The 19,070-nt window shown below is 44.3% G+C and overlaps 1 protein-coding gene across 1 annotated transcript in view; it reads left to right on the top strand.

The window, feature by feature from the left end:
• The window catches only part of LOC124010395 (protocadherin Fat 4-like), a 100,077-nt gene that overhangs the window by 67,696 nt on the left and 13,311 nt on the right, over positions 1-19,070 (top strand). Inside the window, exons 7-9 of the mRNA XM_046322793.1 lie at positions 12,318-12,498; positions 13,499-13,749; positions 13,977-18,323. Coding sequence (XP_046178749.1) covers positions 12,318-12,498; positions 13,499-13,749; positions 13,977-18,323 — 4,779 coding nt within the window. The remainder of the gene's footprint in view (positions 1-12,317; positions 12,499-13,498; positions 13,750-13,976; positions 18,324-19,070) is intronic.

The raw sequence follows: 19,070 nt of genomic DNA, 5'->3' as shown, positions 1-19,070 counted from the left end.
GCCCTTCTCTGTTTGTTTGGATACGGTGGTGGAGCTTGTTTTATCCAGATAATAGGTCAGGTTGTCATTCCATAGAGGTCAGTAAATGTGCAGTTAAGTTGGTACATGTGTATCCTTGTTGGAGCCAAATCACATGGTATGGTTAGTTAAGCATATGTTTCTTTGGGCTACTCTGGCATGGTCGTCATGGTCAAAGGGTGGTTCTGTTTCATCCCTGGACTGACCATGTGACCAGCAGAAATGCTGGATATTTTTGACTTGGTGTAGACTTTGGTGAGTAATTAATGTTGAGATTCACTCTCTATACTCCGCGATAATATGCGTGTATTGGGATATTGGATCATAATAAGGGGCTTTCCTGATTGCAAGGTCTGAAATAGATATGGTGTCAGACCTGGGTGGCATCTTGCCCTCATGGTTGTTTTGGAAGTGCCAAGGGCTTAAAAGCACAATCTGTACCTTTCATCTCCAGTCAAAATGGTCAAAGTCACGAAATGTAACACAACCTTGCTGATTTTGTTTGATTTGTGACTTACTCTCAAATTCAGAGACATTGAATACTATGATTCAATTATAGACAATTCTAAATGAATTATGGCAATTATTGTGGTCCTCTTTGAATGCTCCACAAGATTATATTACTCAACAAATCCAAAATATTTGATGGAACACTTTGGAAGTTTCCCCATGAAGAAAAAAAAAATTATGCATGAAGAGGGATTTGAGTAGAATATCAAAATATCGAAAAACCCATAATCATAGTGCAGTCTAAATTACCCTCACATTTTTGAGGCCGAGACACGGAGGGAAATTGTTATCCCATTTACTATCTGGCAGGACATCTTTAAGGTACAGTAGATGTTGAAGACTTTATCCCACGTTATCACTGTCAAGTACAGCTCATTTTAACACTTGCATTTGAACTCTTTCTTTACTGCAAGAAACGGAAAACGTTTTAAAAAAAGTAAATACTTAGTCGTTTTTTAAAAGTATTTTTTTATTGCACATTTCAGAGCTAGCCTTCTTGTCAAATCAATGATGTCTTTGGGTGACACACAGTAGGCCTAATAATAGTTGTGTAGTTGAAATATGGTTGATCTGGATCACGGATCATGGAATGAATTCCACTTATTTGGAAGGGCTTGTGTTGCTGCTCTATCCTGCGGCTGCCACTGTTCCAGGGCCTGTCTGAGGGTTTCAACGAAGGTAAACTCGTTAACCAGGGGCTGAGTGGAGTTTCAGGCCTGACTCTGTTGAGTGAAATCTGTCATGAAATGGATGGAAACAAAAGAGCTCTCTGGTCCTGGTTCTCATAATGGTTCCTGGCTGGGGAGCAGGGAGTTTGGCACGCTCCTGTCATTATTTGGAAATCTGCGCTCCGGCATGAAATGTGGCACAAATACAAGCTGCATAAAGGTGTTTTACAAGGAGGCTTGTTGAAGGGAAACTTGAAGATCAGATCCGCTTGCAGTGGAAAGTTGTTGGCATCATTTCTGAGGGAAAAGTGTGACTAAAAAAAGAGAGATAATAGAACTGTTGAGTCTCAGGCAACTGTAATAGCTATATGGGGCAAACATCTGGGATCAACTGAAGGAAAATCCGATTTGTAACCCACTGCCTACCAGCATACCTGTACAAGTAATTCCCCCACATAGAAGGCTGTAGGACAATAGAAAATCGTAAAAAGGAGGTACACACGTGACACGTGTGCACACACACCAGAAAAAAATGAACATTTAATGTACGACATGTTGGCCTTGTGCATGCATCGTGAACTGTCATAGCATTGCTTCTCACCCAAGAATATTTTAGAAGGCCATATGTTTACAGTGCAGTACGTATATTAACTCTGCAGATGTTAAACATCTCCTAAAGTAATTTACACCAAACTATAGCTGTGTCGTCCGCGGGGTTTGATGCTAGCAGTTTCTAAACAATCGATATAACGTGAATGTGTTTTCAGAAAGTATTCACACTCCTTGACTTTTTCCACATTTTGTTGTTGCAAAGTGGGATTCAGTGGATTTAATTGTCACTTTTTGTCAACGATCTACACAAAATACTCTGGAATGTGAACGTGGAAGAAAAATTTGAATCTATTAAAAAATATATTTTTTAAAAGTTGTATGAAAAAAATAATGTTTGAATCACCTCTGGCAGCGAATACAGCTGTCAGTCTTTCTGGGTAAGTCTCTAAGAGCTTTCCACACCTGAATTGTGCAACATTTGCCCATTATTCTTTTCAAAATTCTTCAAGCTCAGTGAAATTGGTTGTTGATCATTGCCAGACAACCATTTTCAGGTCTTGCCACAGATTTATGTCAAAAGTGTAACTCAGCCACACTGGAACATTTAGTGTCTTCTTGATTCAGTGTAGATTTGCCTTTTAGGTTATTGTCCTGCTGAAAGGTGAATTCATCGCCCAGTGTCTGGTGGAAAGCAAATTGAACCAGATTTTCCTCTAGGATTTTGCCAGTGCTCAGCTCCATTCTGTTTCTTTTTATCCTGTAAAACTTCCCAGTCATTAACGATTACAATCATACCCATAACATGATGCAGTCACCACTATGCAATGGAGAGTGGTACTCAGTAATGTGTTGTATTGGATTTGCCCCAAACGTAACACTTTATATTCAGGACAAAAAGTGAATTGCTTTGACACATTTTTTGAAGTATTAATTAAGTGCCTGGTTGCAAACAGGATCCATGTTTTGGAATATTTGTATTCTGTACAGGCTTCCTTCTTTTCACTCCGTCAATTGTATTGTGGTGTAACTACAATGTTGTATTGATACACCATCCAAAGTATAATTAATAACTTCACTATGCTCAAAGGGAAACTCAGTGTCTGTTTATTTTTTTTAATTTTAATTTTTACCCATCTACCAATAAGTGCCCTTCTTTGGAAGGCATTAGCAAACCTCCCTGGTCTTTGTGGTTGAATCTGGGTTTGAAATTCACTGCTCGACCGAGCGATCTTGAAAATAATTGTATGTGAGGTATAGGTGATGATGTACCCATTCTAAAATATTGTGAAACTATTATTGCCCAGTGTCAGTGCAACTTATTTTGTGACTTGTTAAGCACATTTTTACTTAAGTTTTTCCCGTTTGCACTTAGCCTTGTCATAACAAAGGGGTTGAATACTTGTTGACTGAGTCTTAATTCATTTGTAAACATTTCCAAAAACATAATTCCACTTTGACATGATGTGGTGTTGTGTGTAGGCCAGTGAAAAAACATCTCCATTTAATACATTTTACATTCAGGCTGTAACACAACAAAATGTGGAAAAAGTCAAGGGGTGTGAATACTTTCTGAAGGCACTGTACGTGCATTAATTTAGGCTGTCCATCGAGCCATGCTCCTTTATGAATGCTTATAGCAATAATTATAATGCCCATTAGACTACCTCCTTTGTGTAATGCTCTATTTTTTTTCCTGTATGACGTTGGAAGTTAGCTAGTTGTGCTCACCCTCATACTCAAGAATATCTCCATTGCCTTGAGGATCAAGCTGTCAGTGGGGGCAACCGTGCTGGGAGTTGAACTAGTCTAGTGCATGTGCGTGTGTTAAAACGTCCCCGGAGGAACATTGACATGCACAACGTTTGGTCCCGTTTATTAAAGAGGCACAGTAAATCCCCCGGCCCATGCCTGTGGTGGCGGTTACCGTCGCATAGAGATCCCCTCTTTCACATCTCGCCATTAGGGCCAAAGTGTTTTTACTTTCTCCTTTTCAGGGCTAAATGACGCCTTAGTAGATAAAGGATTGTAATGGCCATCCCATTTGAAGACAGGATCTTTTATGTTGTTCAATGGCTTCTCATGAATCTGGTCTGTACATTTTCTTAGGTTTCTATACTATGTCCCAGCATAGGATTCATCCATTAGGAATGAGCGGTCTGGTCGTCTTAAAAATGATCTCCATCTTGGATTTATTTCTAGATCCTTTAAAAAAAAATGTTTTTAAAAATGTTTTTGGGAAATATCTCTCATCTATGTCCTTACCTAGCTTGACCACATTAGTGTTTAGCTCCTTAGACTGATTTCAACAAAAAGTGAAGCTGACAAAGTCTTGAGAATGACTGATAAGTAATAGGTGTTGTAAAAGCTTAGCAGGGACCTTGCCAAATCACTGTCCAAATCTTGCCACAATAAATCTTTAATGGGACCATTTCTGAAGTCCTCAGCCATGCAGACTAGTGGCAACACAAGACGAGGCCAAATAAAACACCAGCCCCCCCAAATGAACTTTAACAGACCTGTAACATTCTATATCAACTCTTAAAAACCAGCGCAGTAATAATGTGGAGGAGCTTTTTTCCCTATGCCTCTTTTTCCAATCATGGTTTATGGTCCGCTTAACAATTTCTGGAACATAATGTTTGTGCAAAATAGCTTTCGTGTCTGATAAGGATCTTAAAGAGATGGTGTGGGTTGAATAATTTGTGCTCTGCGGCAGCCAGGAGATCCATGTTTTAAAAACTCTGGCTCTCTGTGACCCTGAGCAGGTCTTTTCAACTGTGATCACAGTTTGTGTTATGTGGTCTAAGAAAATATCCCAATGCCCCAGGGCAGTGATTGGGATATTGCCCTGTGTAGAGTGCCGTCATTCGGATGGGACGTTAAACGGTTGTCCTGACACTCTGGTCACTTAACATCCCATGGCACTTGTTGTAAGACTCCAGTGTCCTGGCTAAATTTCCAATCTGGCCCTTATACCATCATGGACACCTAATCATCCTCAGCTTCCAATTGGCTTCATTCATTTCATCTCCCCTCCTCTCCCCTGTAACTATTCCCCAGGACTTTGCTGTAAATGAGAATGTGTTCTCAGTCAACTTACTGTTAACTTTAAGGGTAAAAATAAAGAATCAGTTAATCTCAAATGAGCAATTAGCTGCCAAAATAATGCATTGGCATACAATTTATGCCAATAGGCATTAGAAATTAGTGGCATAGACAGATCTTTTTCAGTTGTTGTCACTCTTTTTTTAACTTTTGGAAACAACAGTCATTGTCATTTGCACTAAGATGCATTGGTAAGGTTGTGTTACAATAGAATGGGGGGGACCTCTGTACGGGCTTACTGGTCGACAGCAATGTCAGAACCATTGAACAGTTCAGCAAAAACGAAACATGCTATGGTAATAACAGCACAAAAGGAAAATCACTTCATAAACTCTTAGTATGTGCCCTGCAGTAGAAGAAAATGGCAGTTTGTCTGTGAATGGACATTTCCTGTCTGTCTGTCTGTCTGTCTGTCTGTCTGTCTGTCTGTCTGTCTGTCTGTCTGTCTGTCTGTCTGTCTGTCTGTCTGTCTGTCTGTCTGTCTGTCTGTCTGTCTGTCTGTCTGTCTGTCTGTCTGTCTGTCTGTCTGCCTGTCTGTCTGCCTGCCTGCCTGCCTGCCTGCCTGCCTGCCTGCCTGCCTGCCTGCCTGCCTGCCTGCCTGCCTGCCTGTCTGCCTGCCTGTCTGTCTGTCTGTCTGTCTGTCTGTCTGTCTGTCTGTCTGTCTGTCTGTCTGTCTGTCTGTCTGTCTGTCTGTCTGCAAACCCTATCCATAACATATGGGGAAAAGTATGTCAAACCGTTCAGACACGGCACTCCATAAATAATTGGAAAGTTCTATAACGTTTTAGGTATAATTTGATGAATACGTCTGAGATTGAAATAGGGTTTTCGAAACAGGGAGTGGCATGTTCTGTTGTTTTATAGCTGGGAATAGCCTTTTAATATTCTCTCACTCATTAGCTGTGAGAAAAATCCCTGTTTACTTTGTTACGTCTGGCAAACGCAGCGGTGGGATAGCTCGCAACCTACACACACAGCCTCACCATCCCCATTCAGGAGTGTTGGAGCGGGCGCATTAAAAGGAGCTTTGTCGCAAAGCAACAGGTTCTCAGAAGGAGAAAAATGTCAATTTTGGGGCGAGATGGCGGCCAATTCACTGTGAGTAATGATGTGTTTTATTTACGCTGTCCCAAAAGAACACAATCTAGCTGCAGTCCATAAAGCGTAATTAACCGTTTAGCCTTAAGCTCCCAGCTACAGATGGCTGTCTCATAAAATTTACACATTCATCCATCTTCCTAAGTCAACCTGTCCGGGAACGTCCAACTTTAATGAACCCAAGAGTTTGGACAACGATGCTATTCTTCTGATGAAATGTTCAACAATAGACCACTGGATGATATTGAAGGAAGAGATTATCCCCAGTGCCAGTAAGACATCCAAAACCTCTCTCTTACCACAGCTCAGACTGGCCAATCCCTGGAGGTTACAACACTTCTCAGGGTGTTGCAGCCATTTCCTCCAAGTCAACCCCCTGCACAGATCTCCATGTGTGGCATATGCTCTCCCACCATCTTCAGATAGTTTAATTGTAATTACCTATGTATTTTGTACCCCCTCCAGCCCCGAAAGTATGGCCCATGCCACCTTTTCCAGGGCTAATGTGATTTGTCCACTGGTAATGTACACTAATAAGGTGCTTAGACTCGGCCATATGTTTATGCTAGACATTGCTTACAGGGGAGGGCTTATGGCCGGCTTACAAGGAAAACTGTCTGTGTGTGTTTAAGGCCGATCAAGCTGAGCAGATGGAACACAGCACTCCCAGTGAGTCTTCGGAGCTTGTTATTTTGAACGCTGACACCTAGGGTTATTTAGGGTTCTCCCATTCGCTCATTTGACCCCACCAATAACAGACTTTTAAGGATCCCAGGCTCAAATGGAATAATTGCATATTAGGGAGGAACTGAACATCGTTCTTCTCATGACCATTAGGTATAATTTAGTAATATCAAATAGACAGTTATGTTTTGGTCTCAGCTGCCCACATTTTGTCAGTGAACAAGCCTAGGGGAGTATGCTTTACGCTTAAATGGTATTGCTTTTTTGATTGAATTAAAAGGGTGAGGAATCTTCATACTGCGCTTGTGCTTAAGGAATTTAGCTGAGGTGTCGTATTTCTGCGTGTGAAATGGGCCATAATGACGCAACGTCTCTATCTTTTGTTTTCTCCCGTACTCTAATGGCATCTACAAGGTTATCTGAATATCATCAGTCTGAATTTTTCCGTTGGAAACTAAAAAGTTAACTGTGGAGACAAGTCTCTTGTCAGGACTTAGCTTGGGTTCATCGTGTCTCAACACTATTGCAGAGCTTGCTGACTCCACTACGAGTCTCAGGGGGCAATCTTTGTCTTGGAAACACGGTACCACGAGATGAAATATTTTCTTTACTGATTGAAAGAGCACATTTCTTGGGTCCAAACACCATTTCCTCATGTTGTAATCTTCAAGACATATTTTGATTAAATATATACACTTTGAGCCAGTCAGCGCTTGCTGGCAAAACATTTTGTAATCACAGCAAAGTCCCCCATGTAGCATATACAATGTATCGCTGTGTTGTTGATATGTCCCAGTGTGACGTAAATACTGATGTATGAAAGTGTAATCATCAGGACAGGGGCACGTCGGGTCAGAGCAGTTTGTTTTCCTACCCAACCTAAGATGAACCCCTAGAGAAGATTATGCAAACGAGTCAAATTCGATTCAAATGGAGCAGAAGTGGTGTCAGGTGGCTTTATCTGGTACCTTATCAGGCACCTTTCCAACTGCTGAAGCTCCATTTCAGCCATGTTTAATTTTTTTTAAATTAATTTCTTTAATCAAGACATTTTTGGGATCATGTCTACCGAAACAGTGTGTTCCTCTAACTATGCACCATGTGATAGATTACCAAGCCTTTTCCCCCAGTGGATGTAATGAAGTTAGGGCCTACCCTGGGGTATCACCGGAGATGGCAGGAAAAAACATGCTGCGGTTTCATACTAACTCGTAAATAGTGTCAAATACACAGAACTGCTGGTGCAGCAGGAAGAAAGAGCTTTCTGGGAACACGTTTTGCCTATGGAAACAATACTTTTTTAACCACAATGCATGGCAGCACAACCGGTTCTGCAGACGTCCCGGTGATACTTTCCACCGGCTTTCTTTCCATGGAACAATGATTGCATTTGTCATGTGTCGGTGGGCGAGACAAGGTTTGCTTACAGCCAAACCTGCTGTATGCCTAGCTCTGCCATATCTCTCCTGCCATTGGTCACAAGTGGTCGTAACGTTCGCCATACAAGTCAGCTGAAAAGAAATCATTGACCTTCACATGCTAATGGAGTGAGATTGCCAGATCCCAGTGCAGGCTGTTTTGGGTGAGATGCTGATATTTTGGGGTGAAAGAGCTTTCCTTTAAAACTGCATAACCTTCTCGCTGTTTCATTCGGCAGTCACGGTCAAACTAATGGAGTCCAATTATTAACTTGCCTTGTTACCAAATATGGGTGAGAATTAGGAATTTAGCGTTGTAAGTATGGGTGTGGGTGATATCTATGGTCTCTTCCTCCCCTGATTCAATGTCACATAAGCAGTCATGGAACGTTGCCTCCTAACCAAAACTATGCATAATCACCATTATTTGTGTACATGTGCATACCGGCTAAGATATTGTATTCCATGATGACTGAATCTGTGAGCCCACAGAATGTAACGAGAGAGATTTAGAACTATGTACACATTTTGACAGCAGATCCAAGAAACAGCTGCTCTTGTTATGTGATCGCAATGATCCCCGGGAGGTTAAGAAGCAGACTCTGGAGAGAGTAAGATGGTGTGAGACTGATCCACACAGAAAGATGTGGAAAATGCCTTCGTTTGAACCCTGGCTGTCAACAAGGGTGAGTTCAGTGCAGTGTCAGGGTCAGAGAGAGAGGAGTGTTTCATGGGGTTTAAGGCTGGGGGGGGGGGCGGGCTTCCTTCAGGCTTACCCACAGATTAGCTGGGGTAACAGAGTCTGTCCCGAGCGCCCAGCCCCGGATGCGCTGGGCGCTTGGCATGGGGTCAAGGGTCGCACAAGTGCAACGGCTGCTTCGGTTCTCCGGTGGCGGGGCGGCAGGCCGAGTCTTTCTTCTCTCCCGAGTGAGTAAACAGGTTGTGAATTCACATCCTACCAAAAAAAAGTGAAAGGTTTGGACGGAGGCCAAAAGTATCCCACCTAAAAAAACAAAAACACGCTGCTCCAACCCCATTGTCTTCCGTTTTTTTTCCCAAAAGGGGAACAATGCCATTGCACTGCAGTGGCTCCACTCTGACCCTCAGGGGCCAATTCTATGTGCTGGGAAAACATGCACCCACCTTGGCTTCGGAGAACACGGTGTATTTCAACTGAACATGTCTGCATTGCACTACGTCTCCACAGGTTAAACAGATATCCACGCTTCACTCAGTTAGTGACTCGGAGACAAACGGCAATTGGATTTTAAAGCCGTTAAAACAGTCGAGGAGCTGCAGACCAGAACATCCTTAGCCGGCGACGTTGCAGGGCTTCTCGCAAGTTGTCTGTCAAACAGAGCTTGCCTGATAACATTGGCTCATTGGCTACCTTAAACTAATACAGATACTGTCTGACATGGACTGCTGCTTAATAACCTCCTTGATTAAGAGGATCAGTTGTAGAGTGACGGCCATTTTGATCTGCTTCAATCAATCAATCAAATTGTATTTGTCACATGCTATGTAAACAACAGGTGTTGACTAACAGTGAAATGCTTACTTATGGGTCTTTTTCCAACAATTCAGAGATGGAAATAAAGATTTCAAAAAATACCAAATACAAATTTAAATAGTGACACCAGGAATAATACACAGTGATTTAATGAATAACAATAACGAGTAAAAAATAATATGGTTATATACAGGGAGTACCAGTACCGAGTTGATGTGCAGGGAAACAAGGTAATTGAGGCAACTATGTACATATAGGTAGGGGTAAAGTGACTAGGCAACAGGATAGATAATAGACTGAGCTGTAGCAGCAACATTTGTCAGAGCTTTTTGATTGAGGACTCAGAAAGACAAGTCACCTGCATCTCTCGTGTTGTCAAGAGGAGCGATGAGAGAAACGCGTTGTCTGAAGTGTATGACTCGCAGTTGCCTCTGTGTGTGTGTGTGTGTGTGTGTGTGTGTGTGTGTGTGTGTGTGTGTGTGTGTGTGTGTGTGTGTGTGTGTGTGTGTGTGTGTGTGTGTGTGTGTGTGTGTGTGTGTGTGTGTGTGTGTGTGTGTGTGTGTGTGTGTGTGTGTGTGTGTGTGTGTGTGTGTGTGTGTGTGTGTGTGTGTGTTTAGCGTCAGTGTGCGTGTGTGCACATGTTATCTGTGTGGGCTTATGTAGTGTGTGTTGAGGTGTCAGTGTAAGTATGTGTGAGTGGAGTCCAGTGTATGAGAGTCAGTTTAAAAAAGGGTCAATGCAGGTAGCCATTTGATTAGCTATTTAGCAGCCTTGTTTAGCAGTCTTAAGGCTTGGAGTTGGAAGCTGTTCAGGGACATGATGATTCAGGGCCTGGTGCATTGGCACCACTTGCCGTGCGGTAGCAGAGAGAACAGTCTATGGCTTGGGTGGCTGGAGTCTTTGAAAACCATTTTGGGCCTGGTATAGAGGTCCTGAATGGCAGGGAGCTCGACTCCAGTGATTTACCGGGCCGTACTCACCACCCTCTGCTTCCATAACAACCCGCGAAAAACAAAATGATGACTCATTCCTGTTAATCTTATCACGTTGTATGGCATTGGGTCCCGCGTCCTCATCACGTTGTATGGCAATCACATCGCACCGCTACTAGGCAGTTTGCCGACTCATATGTTTTGATACTGGTGCCACTGGTTATGTAATTGAATGAGGACAATCCAACTTAATGATATTTATAGTATTCAGTGTTCCATGCATTTCATTTGGGCCTTGGGGGGGTCTTAAAAAATCTATTGCCTTTGAATGAGTGAATATGTAAGCAAAGGCTGAAACACCTTCCTGGAAATGATGCACTGTATGATCATAAATTACCTTGTCATATGTCCCTTTCAAAGTCTAAGGCCTATAGTTGGTAATAAATACAACATTGTGAACATGGTCTACTTTTCTGAAGGGACAACGACGGATGACTCATCTTCGTAATGACTCAACAGTATAAAGATTAGAGCTTGTGGTTTCTGAGCCCGGTCTTTTGGGATAAAAACCTGTTTACTTTTTCCCCGTGTGTGTATCATTTATTTTGTGCTGGAATGCATTTTTTTGTTTGGGGCGTTTAACTATTTTAAGTGTGTTTGTGTGAACTGCTGTGCTAATCATTGCAGCTGGACGCATTAAGAATTGAGTTGAATCTGCAGGAATTAAATGCGAGTTCTGTCTTTGGAGTTATTTGGAAAGGGTTGTTTCGCACGGGAAGGTTCTATGGCAGCAGATATCACCCCAACGCTCATTAGCTAAATATAAGGCTCTTCACTGGGACCATAATCCCTTTGTCATCCAAACGAGCAGATAAGTGTTAGTTATGCGGCAAAGGGCTTATGGAGGCACATGTTTTGGACGATCCTGATCTTTACAAATCAGGAGAGCCCCTCCTGGCTCTAAGGGATGGACTCCATCTTGTCCCTCTGCGCGAGATTCTGGAGTCTCTTGATGTTTTGATTGTGCACAGGTTCCAGACCAAGAGAGATTATTCACGGTCACTTTTTCCAAATGTTTTTGATTATAGTCTTATTAATCTGTGCCTCCGCACATTGTGCAAGGTTCGAGTATTTGATGCTATTAACAGCTGAAGATACATCTGCGTGTGAGCCGCGAATTCATTGGTAACACTTTAAATTAACGCGCTATCCAAAGAAGGGTTTGTGAAGTGGCACTTCAAGCCAGCAGATGTTTTAATCTTTTAGAATCTCTGCATTGGAGTTCGTTTTTCATCTGCTATTGATTTAAATCCATCCCTCAGGGCCCAGAGAGCCTTATTTCGTCACTCGCTTGGGGAAAGAACGGTTAGATTTCTGCTGAAAATAGCATTTTCTGTTCTCGAATTCCACAGAGTAACTCACCGAATGCTGCTTGCCTCAAAATAGATATTAGTACCTCAGCAACCAGATTGAATCTATGATATGCAAGACCCCAGGAAGGACACGTTCTAAAGATTCTGTTTCAGAGTTATTGAACTCTTCTGACGTGTTTTGTGTTGATGTGGCAGTATGGCTCAGGAAGTCGGACTTGTGGTGACCGAAGACGTTTGCTGGATTAAATGCAGGGATCTTTTGCTTGAGTCCCTGAAAGGACATAAATTGCTTCAGCATGTAAATGATAAGCCAGCACAATAAGTCATCTCATATGGTACTTTGTTGGTCTGCACTTATCCCTTAGGTCTTTCAAATAAAGCTCTTGGTCTTTTGATATGCTCTCATTCCCTCGTTCTTTTTTTTCTCTCTCTCCTTTTATGACCAGGCTCTCCTCCCCTGAGTGGAACGGGTACGGTCACCGTCCTGGTAGATGACGTCAACGACAACGTCCCCATGTTCTCCTCAGCCACCTTCCACACCACCATCCCCGAGGACGCACCCACCGGCACCGACGTGCTCCTGGTCAACAGCTCCGACGCAGATGTGGGCCTCAACGGTGTCGTAAGGTACAGTCCCCCACCCCATTCCATCCCTAGGGTCATAAGCGGGGCTCCTGTACCCCAAGCCGAACATTTGATTCGGATCCCCCCTCGCCCTGGTACCCCCAATGGGGAGGCGCAGGGGGGGTACGTCAGTTTGCCCCACTTTCCCAAAACATCATAATGAGGATGTTAATTGGCTATGACAGAACTAGTATGAGGGTTTCCATGGGTTCTAGGCCTTAATGGAGAGCATAACCAGTTGCCATCAGTATTAGTTTCCATTCTCACAGCCCATTAACTTGGGCTTTTTTGAACTTCTGCTTCTGGACTGTCTGAACCACTTCTGGTTGTAGACAACTTGGTTGTCTGTGGTCCCAATAAGTCTGTGTTCCATCTGTGTTCACACTTTATTCCATAATTTGTCCCCATTTTATAGGAAGCGTTTTCAAAATATGTGCTCTTGTGAGCTGTTTGAATTAAAGCCTCTGTGAGAAGCATCAAAACACAGGAGAAAATGGAATGAGATACAATATTAAGATGAATACCTTAAGATTTGGGTAATGCTTGGCCAATACATTATAGATGGTGCTTTCATCAAACAAAAACCACATAAAATGTATTAAGTTATTTTATGTCTGTGTTTTTCAATGAAATATACTCTCAGCCTCTTTAAAGCTTAAAACAGTGCCCTCCGTAGGATTATTTTGGCAATGCTGATCAAGATATTTGAATCTGGGCATTTATAGGCAGTAGAAAGCTTACCAGTATGTGCTGCATATTATCACAATATCTAATGTAATGTATGTAGGAAACTGCTCCTCCTGGCGACAGTATAGTAACAGTATTAAGATTGTATTGACTAAAACTAATGTTCAAATATTGTCTCGAAGTAGTGTATAAAGTATATGCATATATGTTCCATAGAAAATAAATGAAACATCTCATCTAAAACCATGCTGTACAAATCCTATCATTTCCCCACTGTGTGTTACTAAAACGTGTCCTCTTCTATGTATCCCTACAGTTACAGTTTGACTGGAGGCAACGGTCAGTTCTCCATCAACCCAGCCACAGGCCAGATCATCACCAGCTCCCTACTGGACCGGGAGGCCAGAGCCAACTATCAGCTCCTAGTTGTGGCCACAGACGGAGGGCAGCCCCTGGGCACGTCCAGCTCTGCCACTGTGTCGGTGGTGGTGGCAGACATCAACGACAACCCTCCCCATTTCCACCACCACCCCTACGTCACACACATCCCTGCCTTCATCTCAGCAGGTGGGTTCAGATTTTATTCATGAATATTCATTTCAAATATTCATGGGCTTACAGTATATGTCTAATGATATTATGCTTGTATAATATGTGATTATATAACTAAAGTATCAACAGTATTTATCTGACCTCTTATGAAATTATTACTTTTGTGGAAAATATTGATGATTAAGCATACATCTGCTGTAAATGTTATTCTGAAGCATTTGGTCTCATTTTGTATTTTTCAGGCAACTTGGTATTCGCTGTGACAGTGACAGATGAGGACGCGGGACCCAATGCTCAGCTCCACTACTCTCTAACTGGCCGCAACTCAGACAAGTTCAAGATTGACCCCTTAAGAGGAGCCATCACAGCCAATGAGAGGTTGACAGGCAGCTCGGAGGTTACCCTCACTGTTCGAGTGAAAGACGGCGGAACCAATCCCAAAACAGACTCGACCACCGTGACCGTCCGGTTTGTGACTGGGGGAGACTTCCCTGTCATCAAGCTGAAGGATACTACTTTCACATTCCCAGAGAGCCAACCCACAAACACGATCATTACCACAGTGACCGGGTCCTCGACACGTGGCGGGGCCCTGTCATACTACATCGCCAGTGGAAACCTGGATAATGCCTTTCACATTGACCAGTTGACTGGAGAGCTGTCAATCAAACATTCACTGGACTTTGAACACATTCAGAAATATGTGCTCTGGATTGAGGCCAGGGACCAAGGATTCCCCCCCTATTCCTCATATGAGAAAGTGGAGATCACAGTGCTGGATGTAAACGACAACCACCCCGTATTTGACAGGGAACCATTACATGCAGAGATACTGGAGAACCTGTCCCCTCAGCGGGTGCTCATTGTGTCTGCTGTGGATCAGGACAGCGGCCTTAACGGCCAGCTGGAATACGCCATAATCGACGGCAACAAGGAGAACAGCTTCAGCGTCAACCGGGCCACTGGTGAAATCCGAACGACCAGGCCTCTTGACAGGGAAAAAGTAGCTCAATATGCCCTTAAAGTGAAGGCCACCGACCGTGGCAACCCTCCCAAAAGCACGGCTGTTAAAGTCCTGATAAACGTGCTAGATGTGAATGATAACGCTCCCAGATTCTCTAAGATCTTTAGCGCCACAGTGCCCGAAAACGCCCCAGTGGGGTACACTGTCACCAGGGTTACAACCACAGACGAGGACGCAGGTGCTAATGCCATAAGCAAGTATTCAATCACAGACACAAGTCTACCGTTCACTATCAATCCAAGTACAGGAGACATAACAATCAGTAGACCTCTCAATAGAGAAGACACTGACCATTACATTGCCAAAGTCTCTGCCCATGATTCTGGCTGGACAGTTAGCACGGATGTCACAATATTTGTAACAGATGTCAATGATAATGCCCCCCGATTTAGTCGGCCATCTTACTATCTGGACTACCCTGAACTTACAGATGTGGGGTCACTTGTTACTCAGGTGTCTGCGACGGACCCTGACGAGGGCTTCAATGGCAAAATATTCTATTTCATCAGGTCCCAGTCAGAATACTTCAGAATCAATTCAAGCTCTGGAGAAATCTTTATCAAACAGCATTTAAAGTATAAAAACTCAACAGGCAGCAACATAAACATAAATCGCCATAGTTTCATCGTTACTGCTTCAGACCGTGCTCCAAAGCCATTGATGAGTGAAACTACAGTCATTGTAAACATAGTAGATAGTAATGACAATCCACCCAAGTTTGAATCGTCTAACTACTTTACACCTGTCACTAAAAGCGTCAAAGTTGGCACCAAACTTATCATGGTCATAGCTCTAGACAAGAAAGATTTTGGCCTCAACTCTGAGGTGGAGTACATAATATCAGGAGGGAACAGCTCTAGCAAGTTCAAACTGGATAAGCAGAGTGGATGGGTCACTGTCGCCGCCTCACTCACCTCAGATATGAACAAGGTGTTCCTCATGGATGTTACAGCCAGAGACAAAGGCAACCCCCCTCTGACTGCTAGAACCACTGTGAAAGTGGCAGTCACTGAGGAGAACCACCACACACCAGAGTTCTCCCAAAGCCAAGTCACAGCTACCATACCGGAGAGCCTTGCTGTGGGGACAGCCATCAGGACTCTCTCTGCCAGGGACAAGGACAAAGAGATGAATGGGCTCATCGCATACAACATCACTTCGGGCAATGACAAGGGCCTATTTGCCGTGAACAGTAAAACAGGAATCCTGTCTCTGGCCAATCATCTGGACTTTGAGGAAAAGCAAAGATATGAGCTCAGAGTGACAGCCACTGACGGGGGATGGATCGCAAAGACCAGCTACGTCATGGTTACAATCCATGTAACCGACGTGAACGATAACCCACCTATATTTGATCCTGATGAGTATTTCCCTGTGGTACAGGAGAACGTTCCCAGTGGCACCACAGTGGTGAAAATGAATGCCACAGACAGAGATTCTGGGCCCAATGCCGTCATGGCTTACGTGATCCAGTCTTCAGACAGTGACCTCTTTGTAATTGATCCAAACACCGGTGTAATCACCACCCAGGGTTTCCTGGATTATGAGGCCAAGCAGGTCTACCACTTAACAGTGAAGGCCTTCAATGTCCCAGACGAGGAGCGCTGCAGCTTCGCCAACGTCAACATTCAGCTCAAGGGGGCCAATGAATACGTTCCCCGCTTTGTCTCCAAGCAGTACTACTTTGAAGTCTCTGAAGCAGCTCCAAGAGGCACAGTGGTGGGAGAGGTGTTCGCCAGTGACCGCGACCAAGGACATGACGGAGTGGTTTATTACCTAATTTTTGGGAAGAGCAGAAGAAAGGGCTTCAGCATCAACAGGAAAACAGGACAGATCTACGTCACAGGTCCGCTTGATCGTGAGAAAGAGGAGAAGATCTCCCTCAAAGTCCTGGCGAAGAACGCGGGAAGCATCCATGGGGCGGATATCGACGAGGTCTTTGTGAACATCACCATCCTGGATGCCAATGATCCTCCTGTTTTCAGCCAGGAACTGTATGATGTTCAGATCAGTGAGGGTCTCTCCCCTGGCGGCTTGGTCACCTTCGTTAGTGCCCAGGACTCTGACTCTGTCCCAAGCTGGAGCAGATTCTCTTACTCCATAGTCTCAGATTTCAAGAAAAATGTCTTCAACATCAACCCCCAGACTGGCCAAGTGTCTGTTGCAGCTGAGCTGGACAGAGAAACCACTCCTCTGTTCAGCCTGACTCTGCTAGCTGTGGACTCTGGTTCACCCTCAGCAACTGGAAGTGCAACCCTGATCGTGAATCTGGAGGACATTAATGATAACGGTCCTACTCTGATGACGGTGAATGCAGAGGTCATGGAGAACCAGCGAGCCGGGACAGATGTTGCAACTCTTACCTCAACCGACCCAGACCTTTCACCTAATCAAGGTCCGTTCTCGTACAGTCTGCTCAGCGCCGCTTCAGCCAACAACTACTTCGGCCTCAGCCCCGCTGGAGTGCTGACCACCAGTCGAGAGATCGACAGGGAGCAGATCAGTGACTTTTACCTCTCGGTGGTGATCAAGGACTCCGGCGTCCCTCAGATGTCCTCCACCGGAACGGTCCACGTAAAAGTCAGTGATCAGAATGATAACCCGTCAGAGCCGCGCTCAGTGGAGATCTATGTCCACTATTTCGGAAACATGTTCCCCGGAGGGTCCCTCGGGGTTGTGAAGCCCCAAGACCCAGATATCCAGGACAGCTTCCATTGCTCCTTGACCCCTCCTTCATCCAGTCTGTTCACCATCCCAACAGGCACCTGTGATCTCAACTCCAAGGCCCGCTCAACAGACGGAACATTCGAATTAGCTGTCCGGAGTAGTGATGGTGTCCATGGCTCTGTCAGCAGTAACGTCCGCGTCTTCTTCATGGGGTTCACCAACGCCACTGTGGACAACAGTATCCTGATTCGCCTCCGTACCCAGGGGGTCACCACCTTCCTCACCAATCACTACCTCAGCTTTGTTCGCATCGCAAACTCACAGCTGGCGGGGCTAGGCACTGGAGTACAGCTTTATGGTGCGTTTGAACTCAACAACCAGACTTTCCTGATGGCCGCCATAAAGCGCAGCCATGGACAGTATGTCAACCCCAGTGGAGTGGCCACCTTCTTTCAGAGCATCACAGAAGTTCTGCACAGGCAGTGCGGGGTGCAGGTAGACTCAGTGGATCATGACCCCTGCACACGTAACCCATGTCAGAACGGGGGCAGCTGCAAGAAGCGCCTTAGCGTGGGGCCAGATATGAAGACAGAGGAGAGTGTCCCGGTGATCCTTGTCACAAACCACCCCCTCCAGCCATACGCTTGCAGTTGCAGACCAGGGTACGCGGGGGCGCTGTGCGAGATGGATATAGACGAGTGCTTGCCATCCCCATGCCACAACAGTGGGACCTGCCACAACCTGGTGGGGGGATTCTCCTGCACCTGCCCCGAGGGATTCACGGGCATGGCCTGCGAGAGGGACGTAAACGAATGCCTCTCCAACCCCTGCAAGAACGGGGCGCTCTGCCAGAACTATCCCGGTGGCTTCAACTGCCTCTGCAAATCCGGCTTTGCAGGTACTGTACAACGCCTTAGGAGTCATTTGGATTTTATGAGCAACACAACCACAGATGTTCAGCTAGGCTCAAGTATACACACACTGCACATGAATCCTGCTTGTCCAAGTAAAGTATTTGCCTCCAAACGATTGCAAAGAGGTGTTGTAACCCTAGCATACAGGCCTGACTGCCAAACATTTTTGGGTTTTACGATTACTAGTTGGGGGGTATCAGCTTTGATGCATATCATCTTGTCATGTTTACTTTAATAAAAAGGATGATGCGAAATTGAACCCAGTAAGGGCCTTAGTCTCATATAGACTCATATTCCTCTCCATGTATTTCTTTCTACAGTACTGCATATTTGAGATGTTTAAGGTTCTTTCTATCTTTCTGTTGGTCGAGCATTTAGAGGTTTAATATGTATTGAAGATTGCTCTCCCTAATTTCGAAAAGTGAACTAAATAGTACTAGCCACTGTGTAAATCACCCCCTCCCTGCTTGAATGTAATGCTAAGTTGATGATATGATGAATAAGGGAGAGCACATAGAGAAGCAAAACGAGAACAGTAGTTTGAATCATGTCTGTTTGGTCAGCTGCTGGCTGTAGTTGCTGAAAGACATTTCCAATGATCAACAGCAGATGTTTTGCCTTTTTTACTATGACCTTAACAAATGACCACAAACCTTTTGCGTTTCAAGACAAATGGCCCTCCTGAAGAATTGCACCTATTGACATACAGTAGTTTGCATGCCCTCACGTTG

The sequence above is a fragment of the Oncorhynchus gorbuscha genome, linkage group LG23 (genome assembly GCF_021184085.1).
Source record: "Oncorhynchus gorbuscha isolate QuinsamMale2020 ecotype Even-year linkage group LG23, OgorEven_v1.0, whole genome shotgun sequence".
In the NCBI taxonomy this organism is placed as follows: Eukaryota; Metazoa; Chordata; class Actinopteri; order Salmoniformes; family Salmonidae; genus Oncorhynchus; species Oncorhynchus gorbuscha.
The sequence above is the reverse complement of the archived record's forward strand: the minus strand, read 5'-3'. Positions and strand labels throughout refer to the sequence as shown.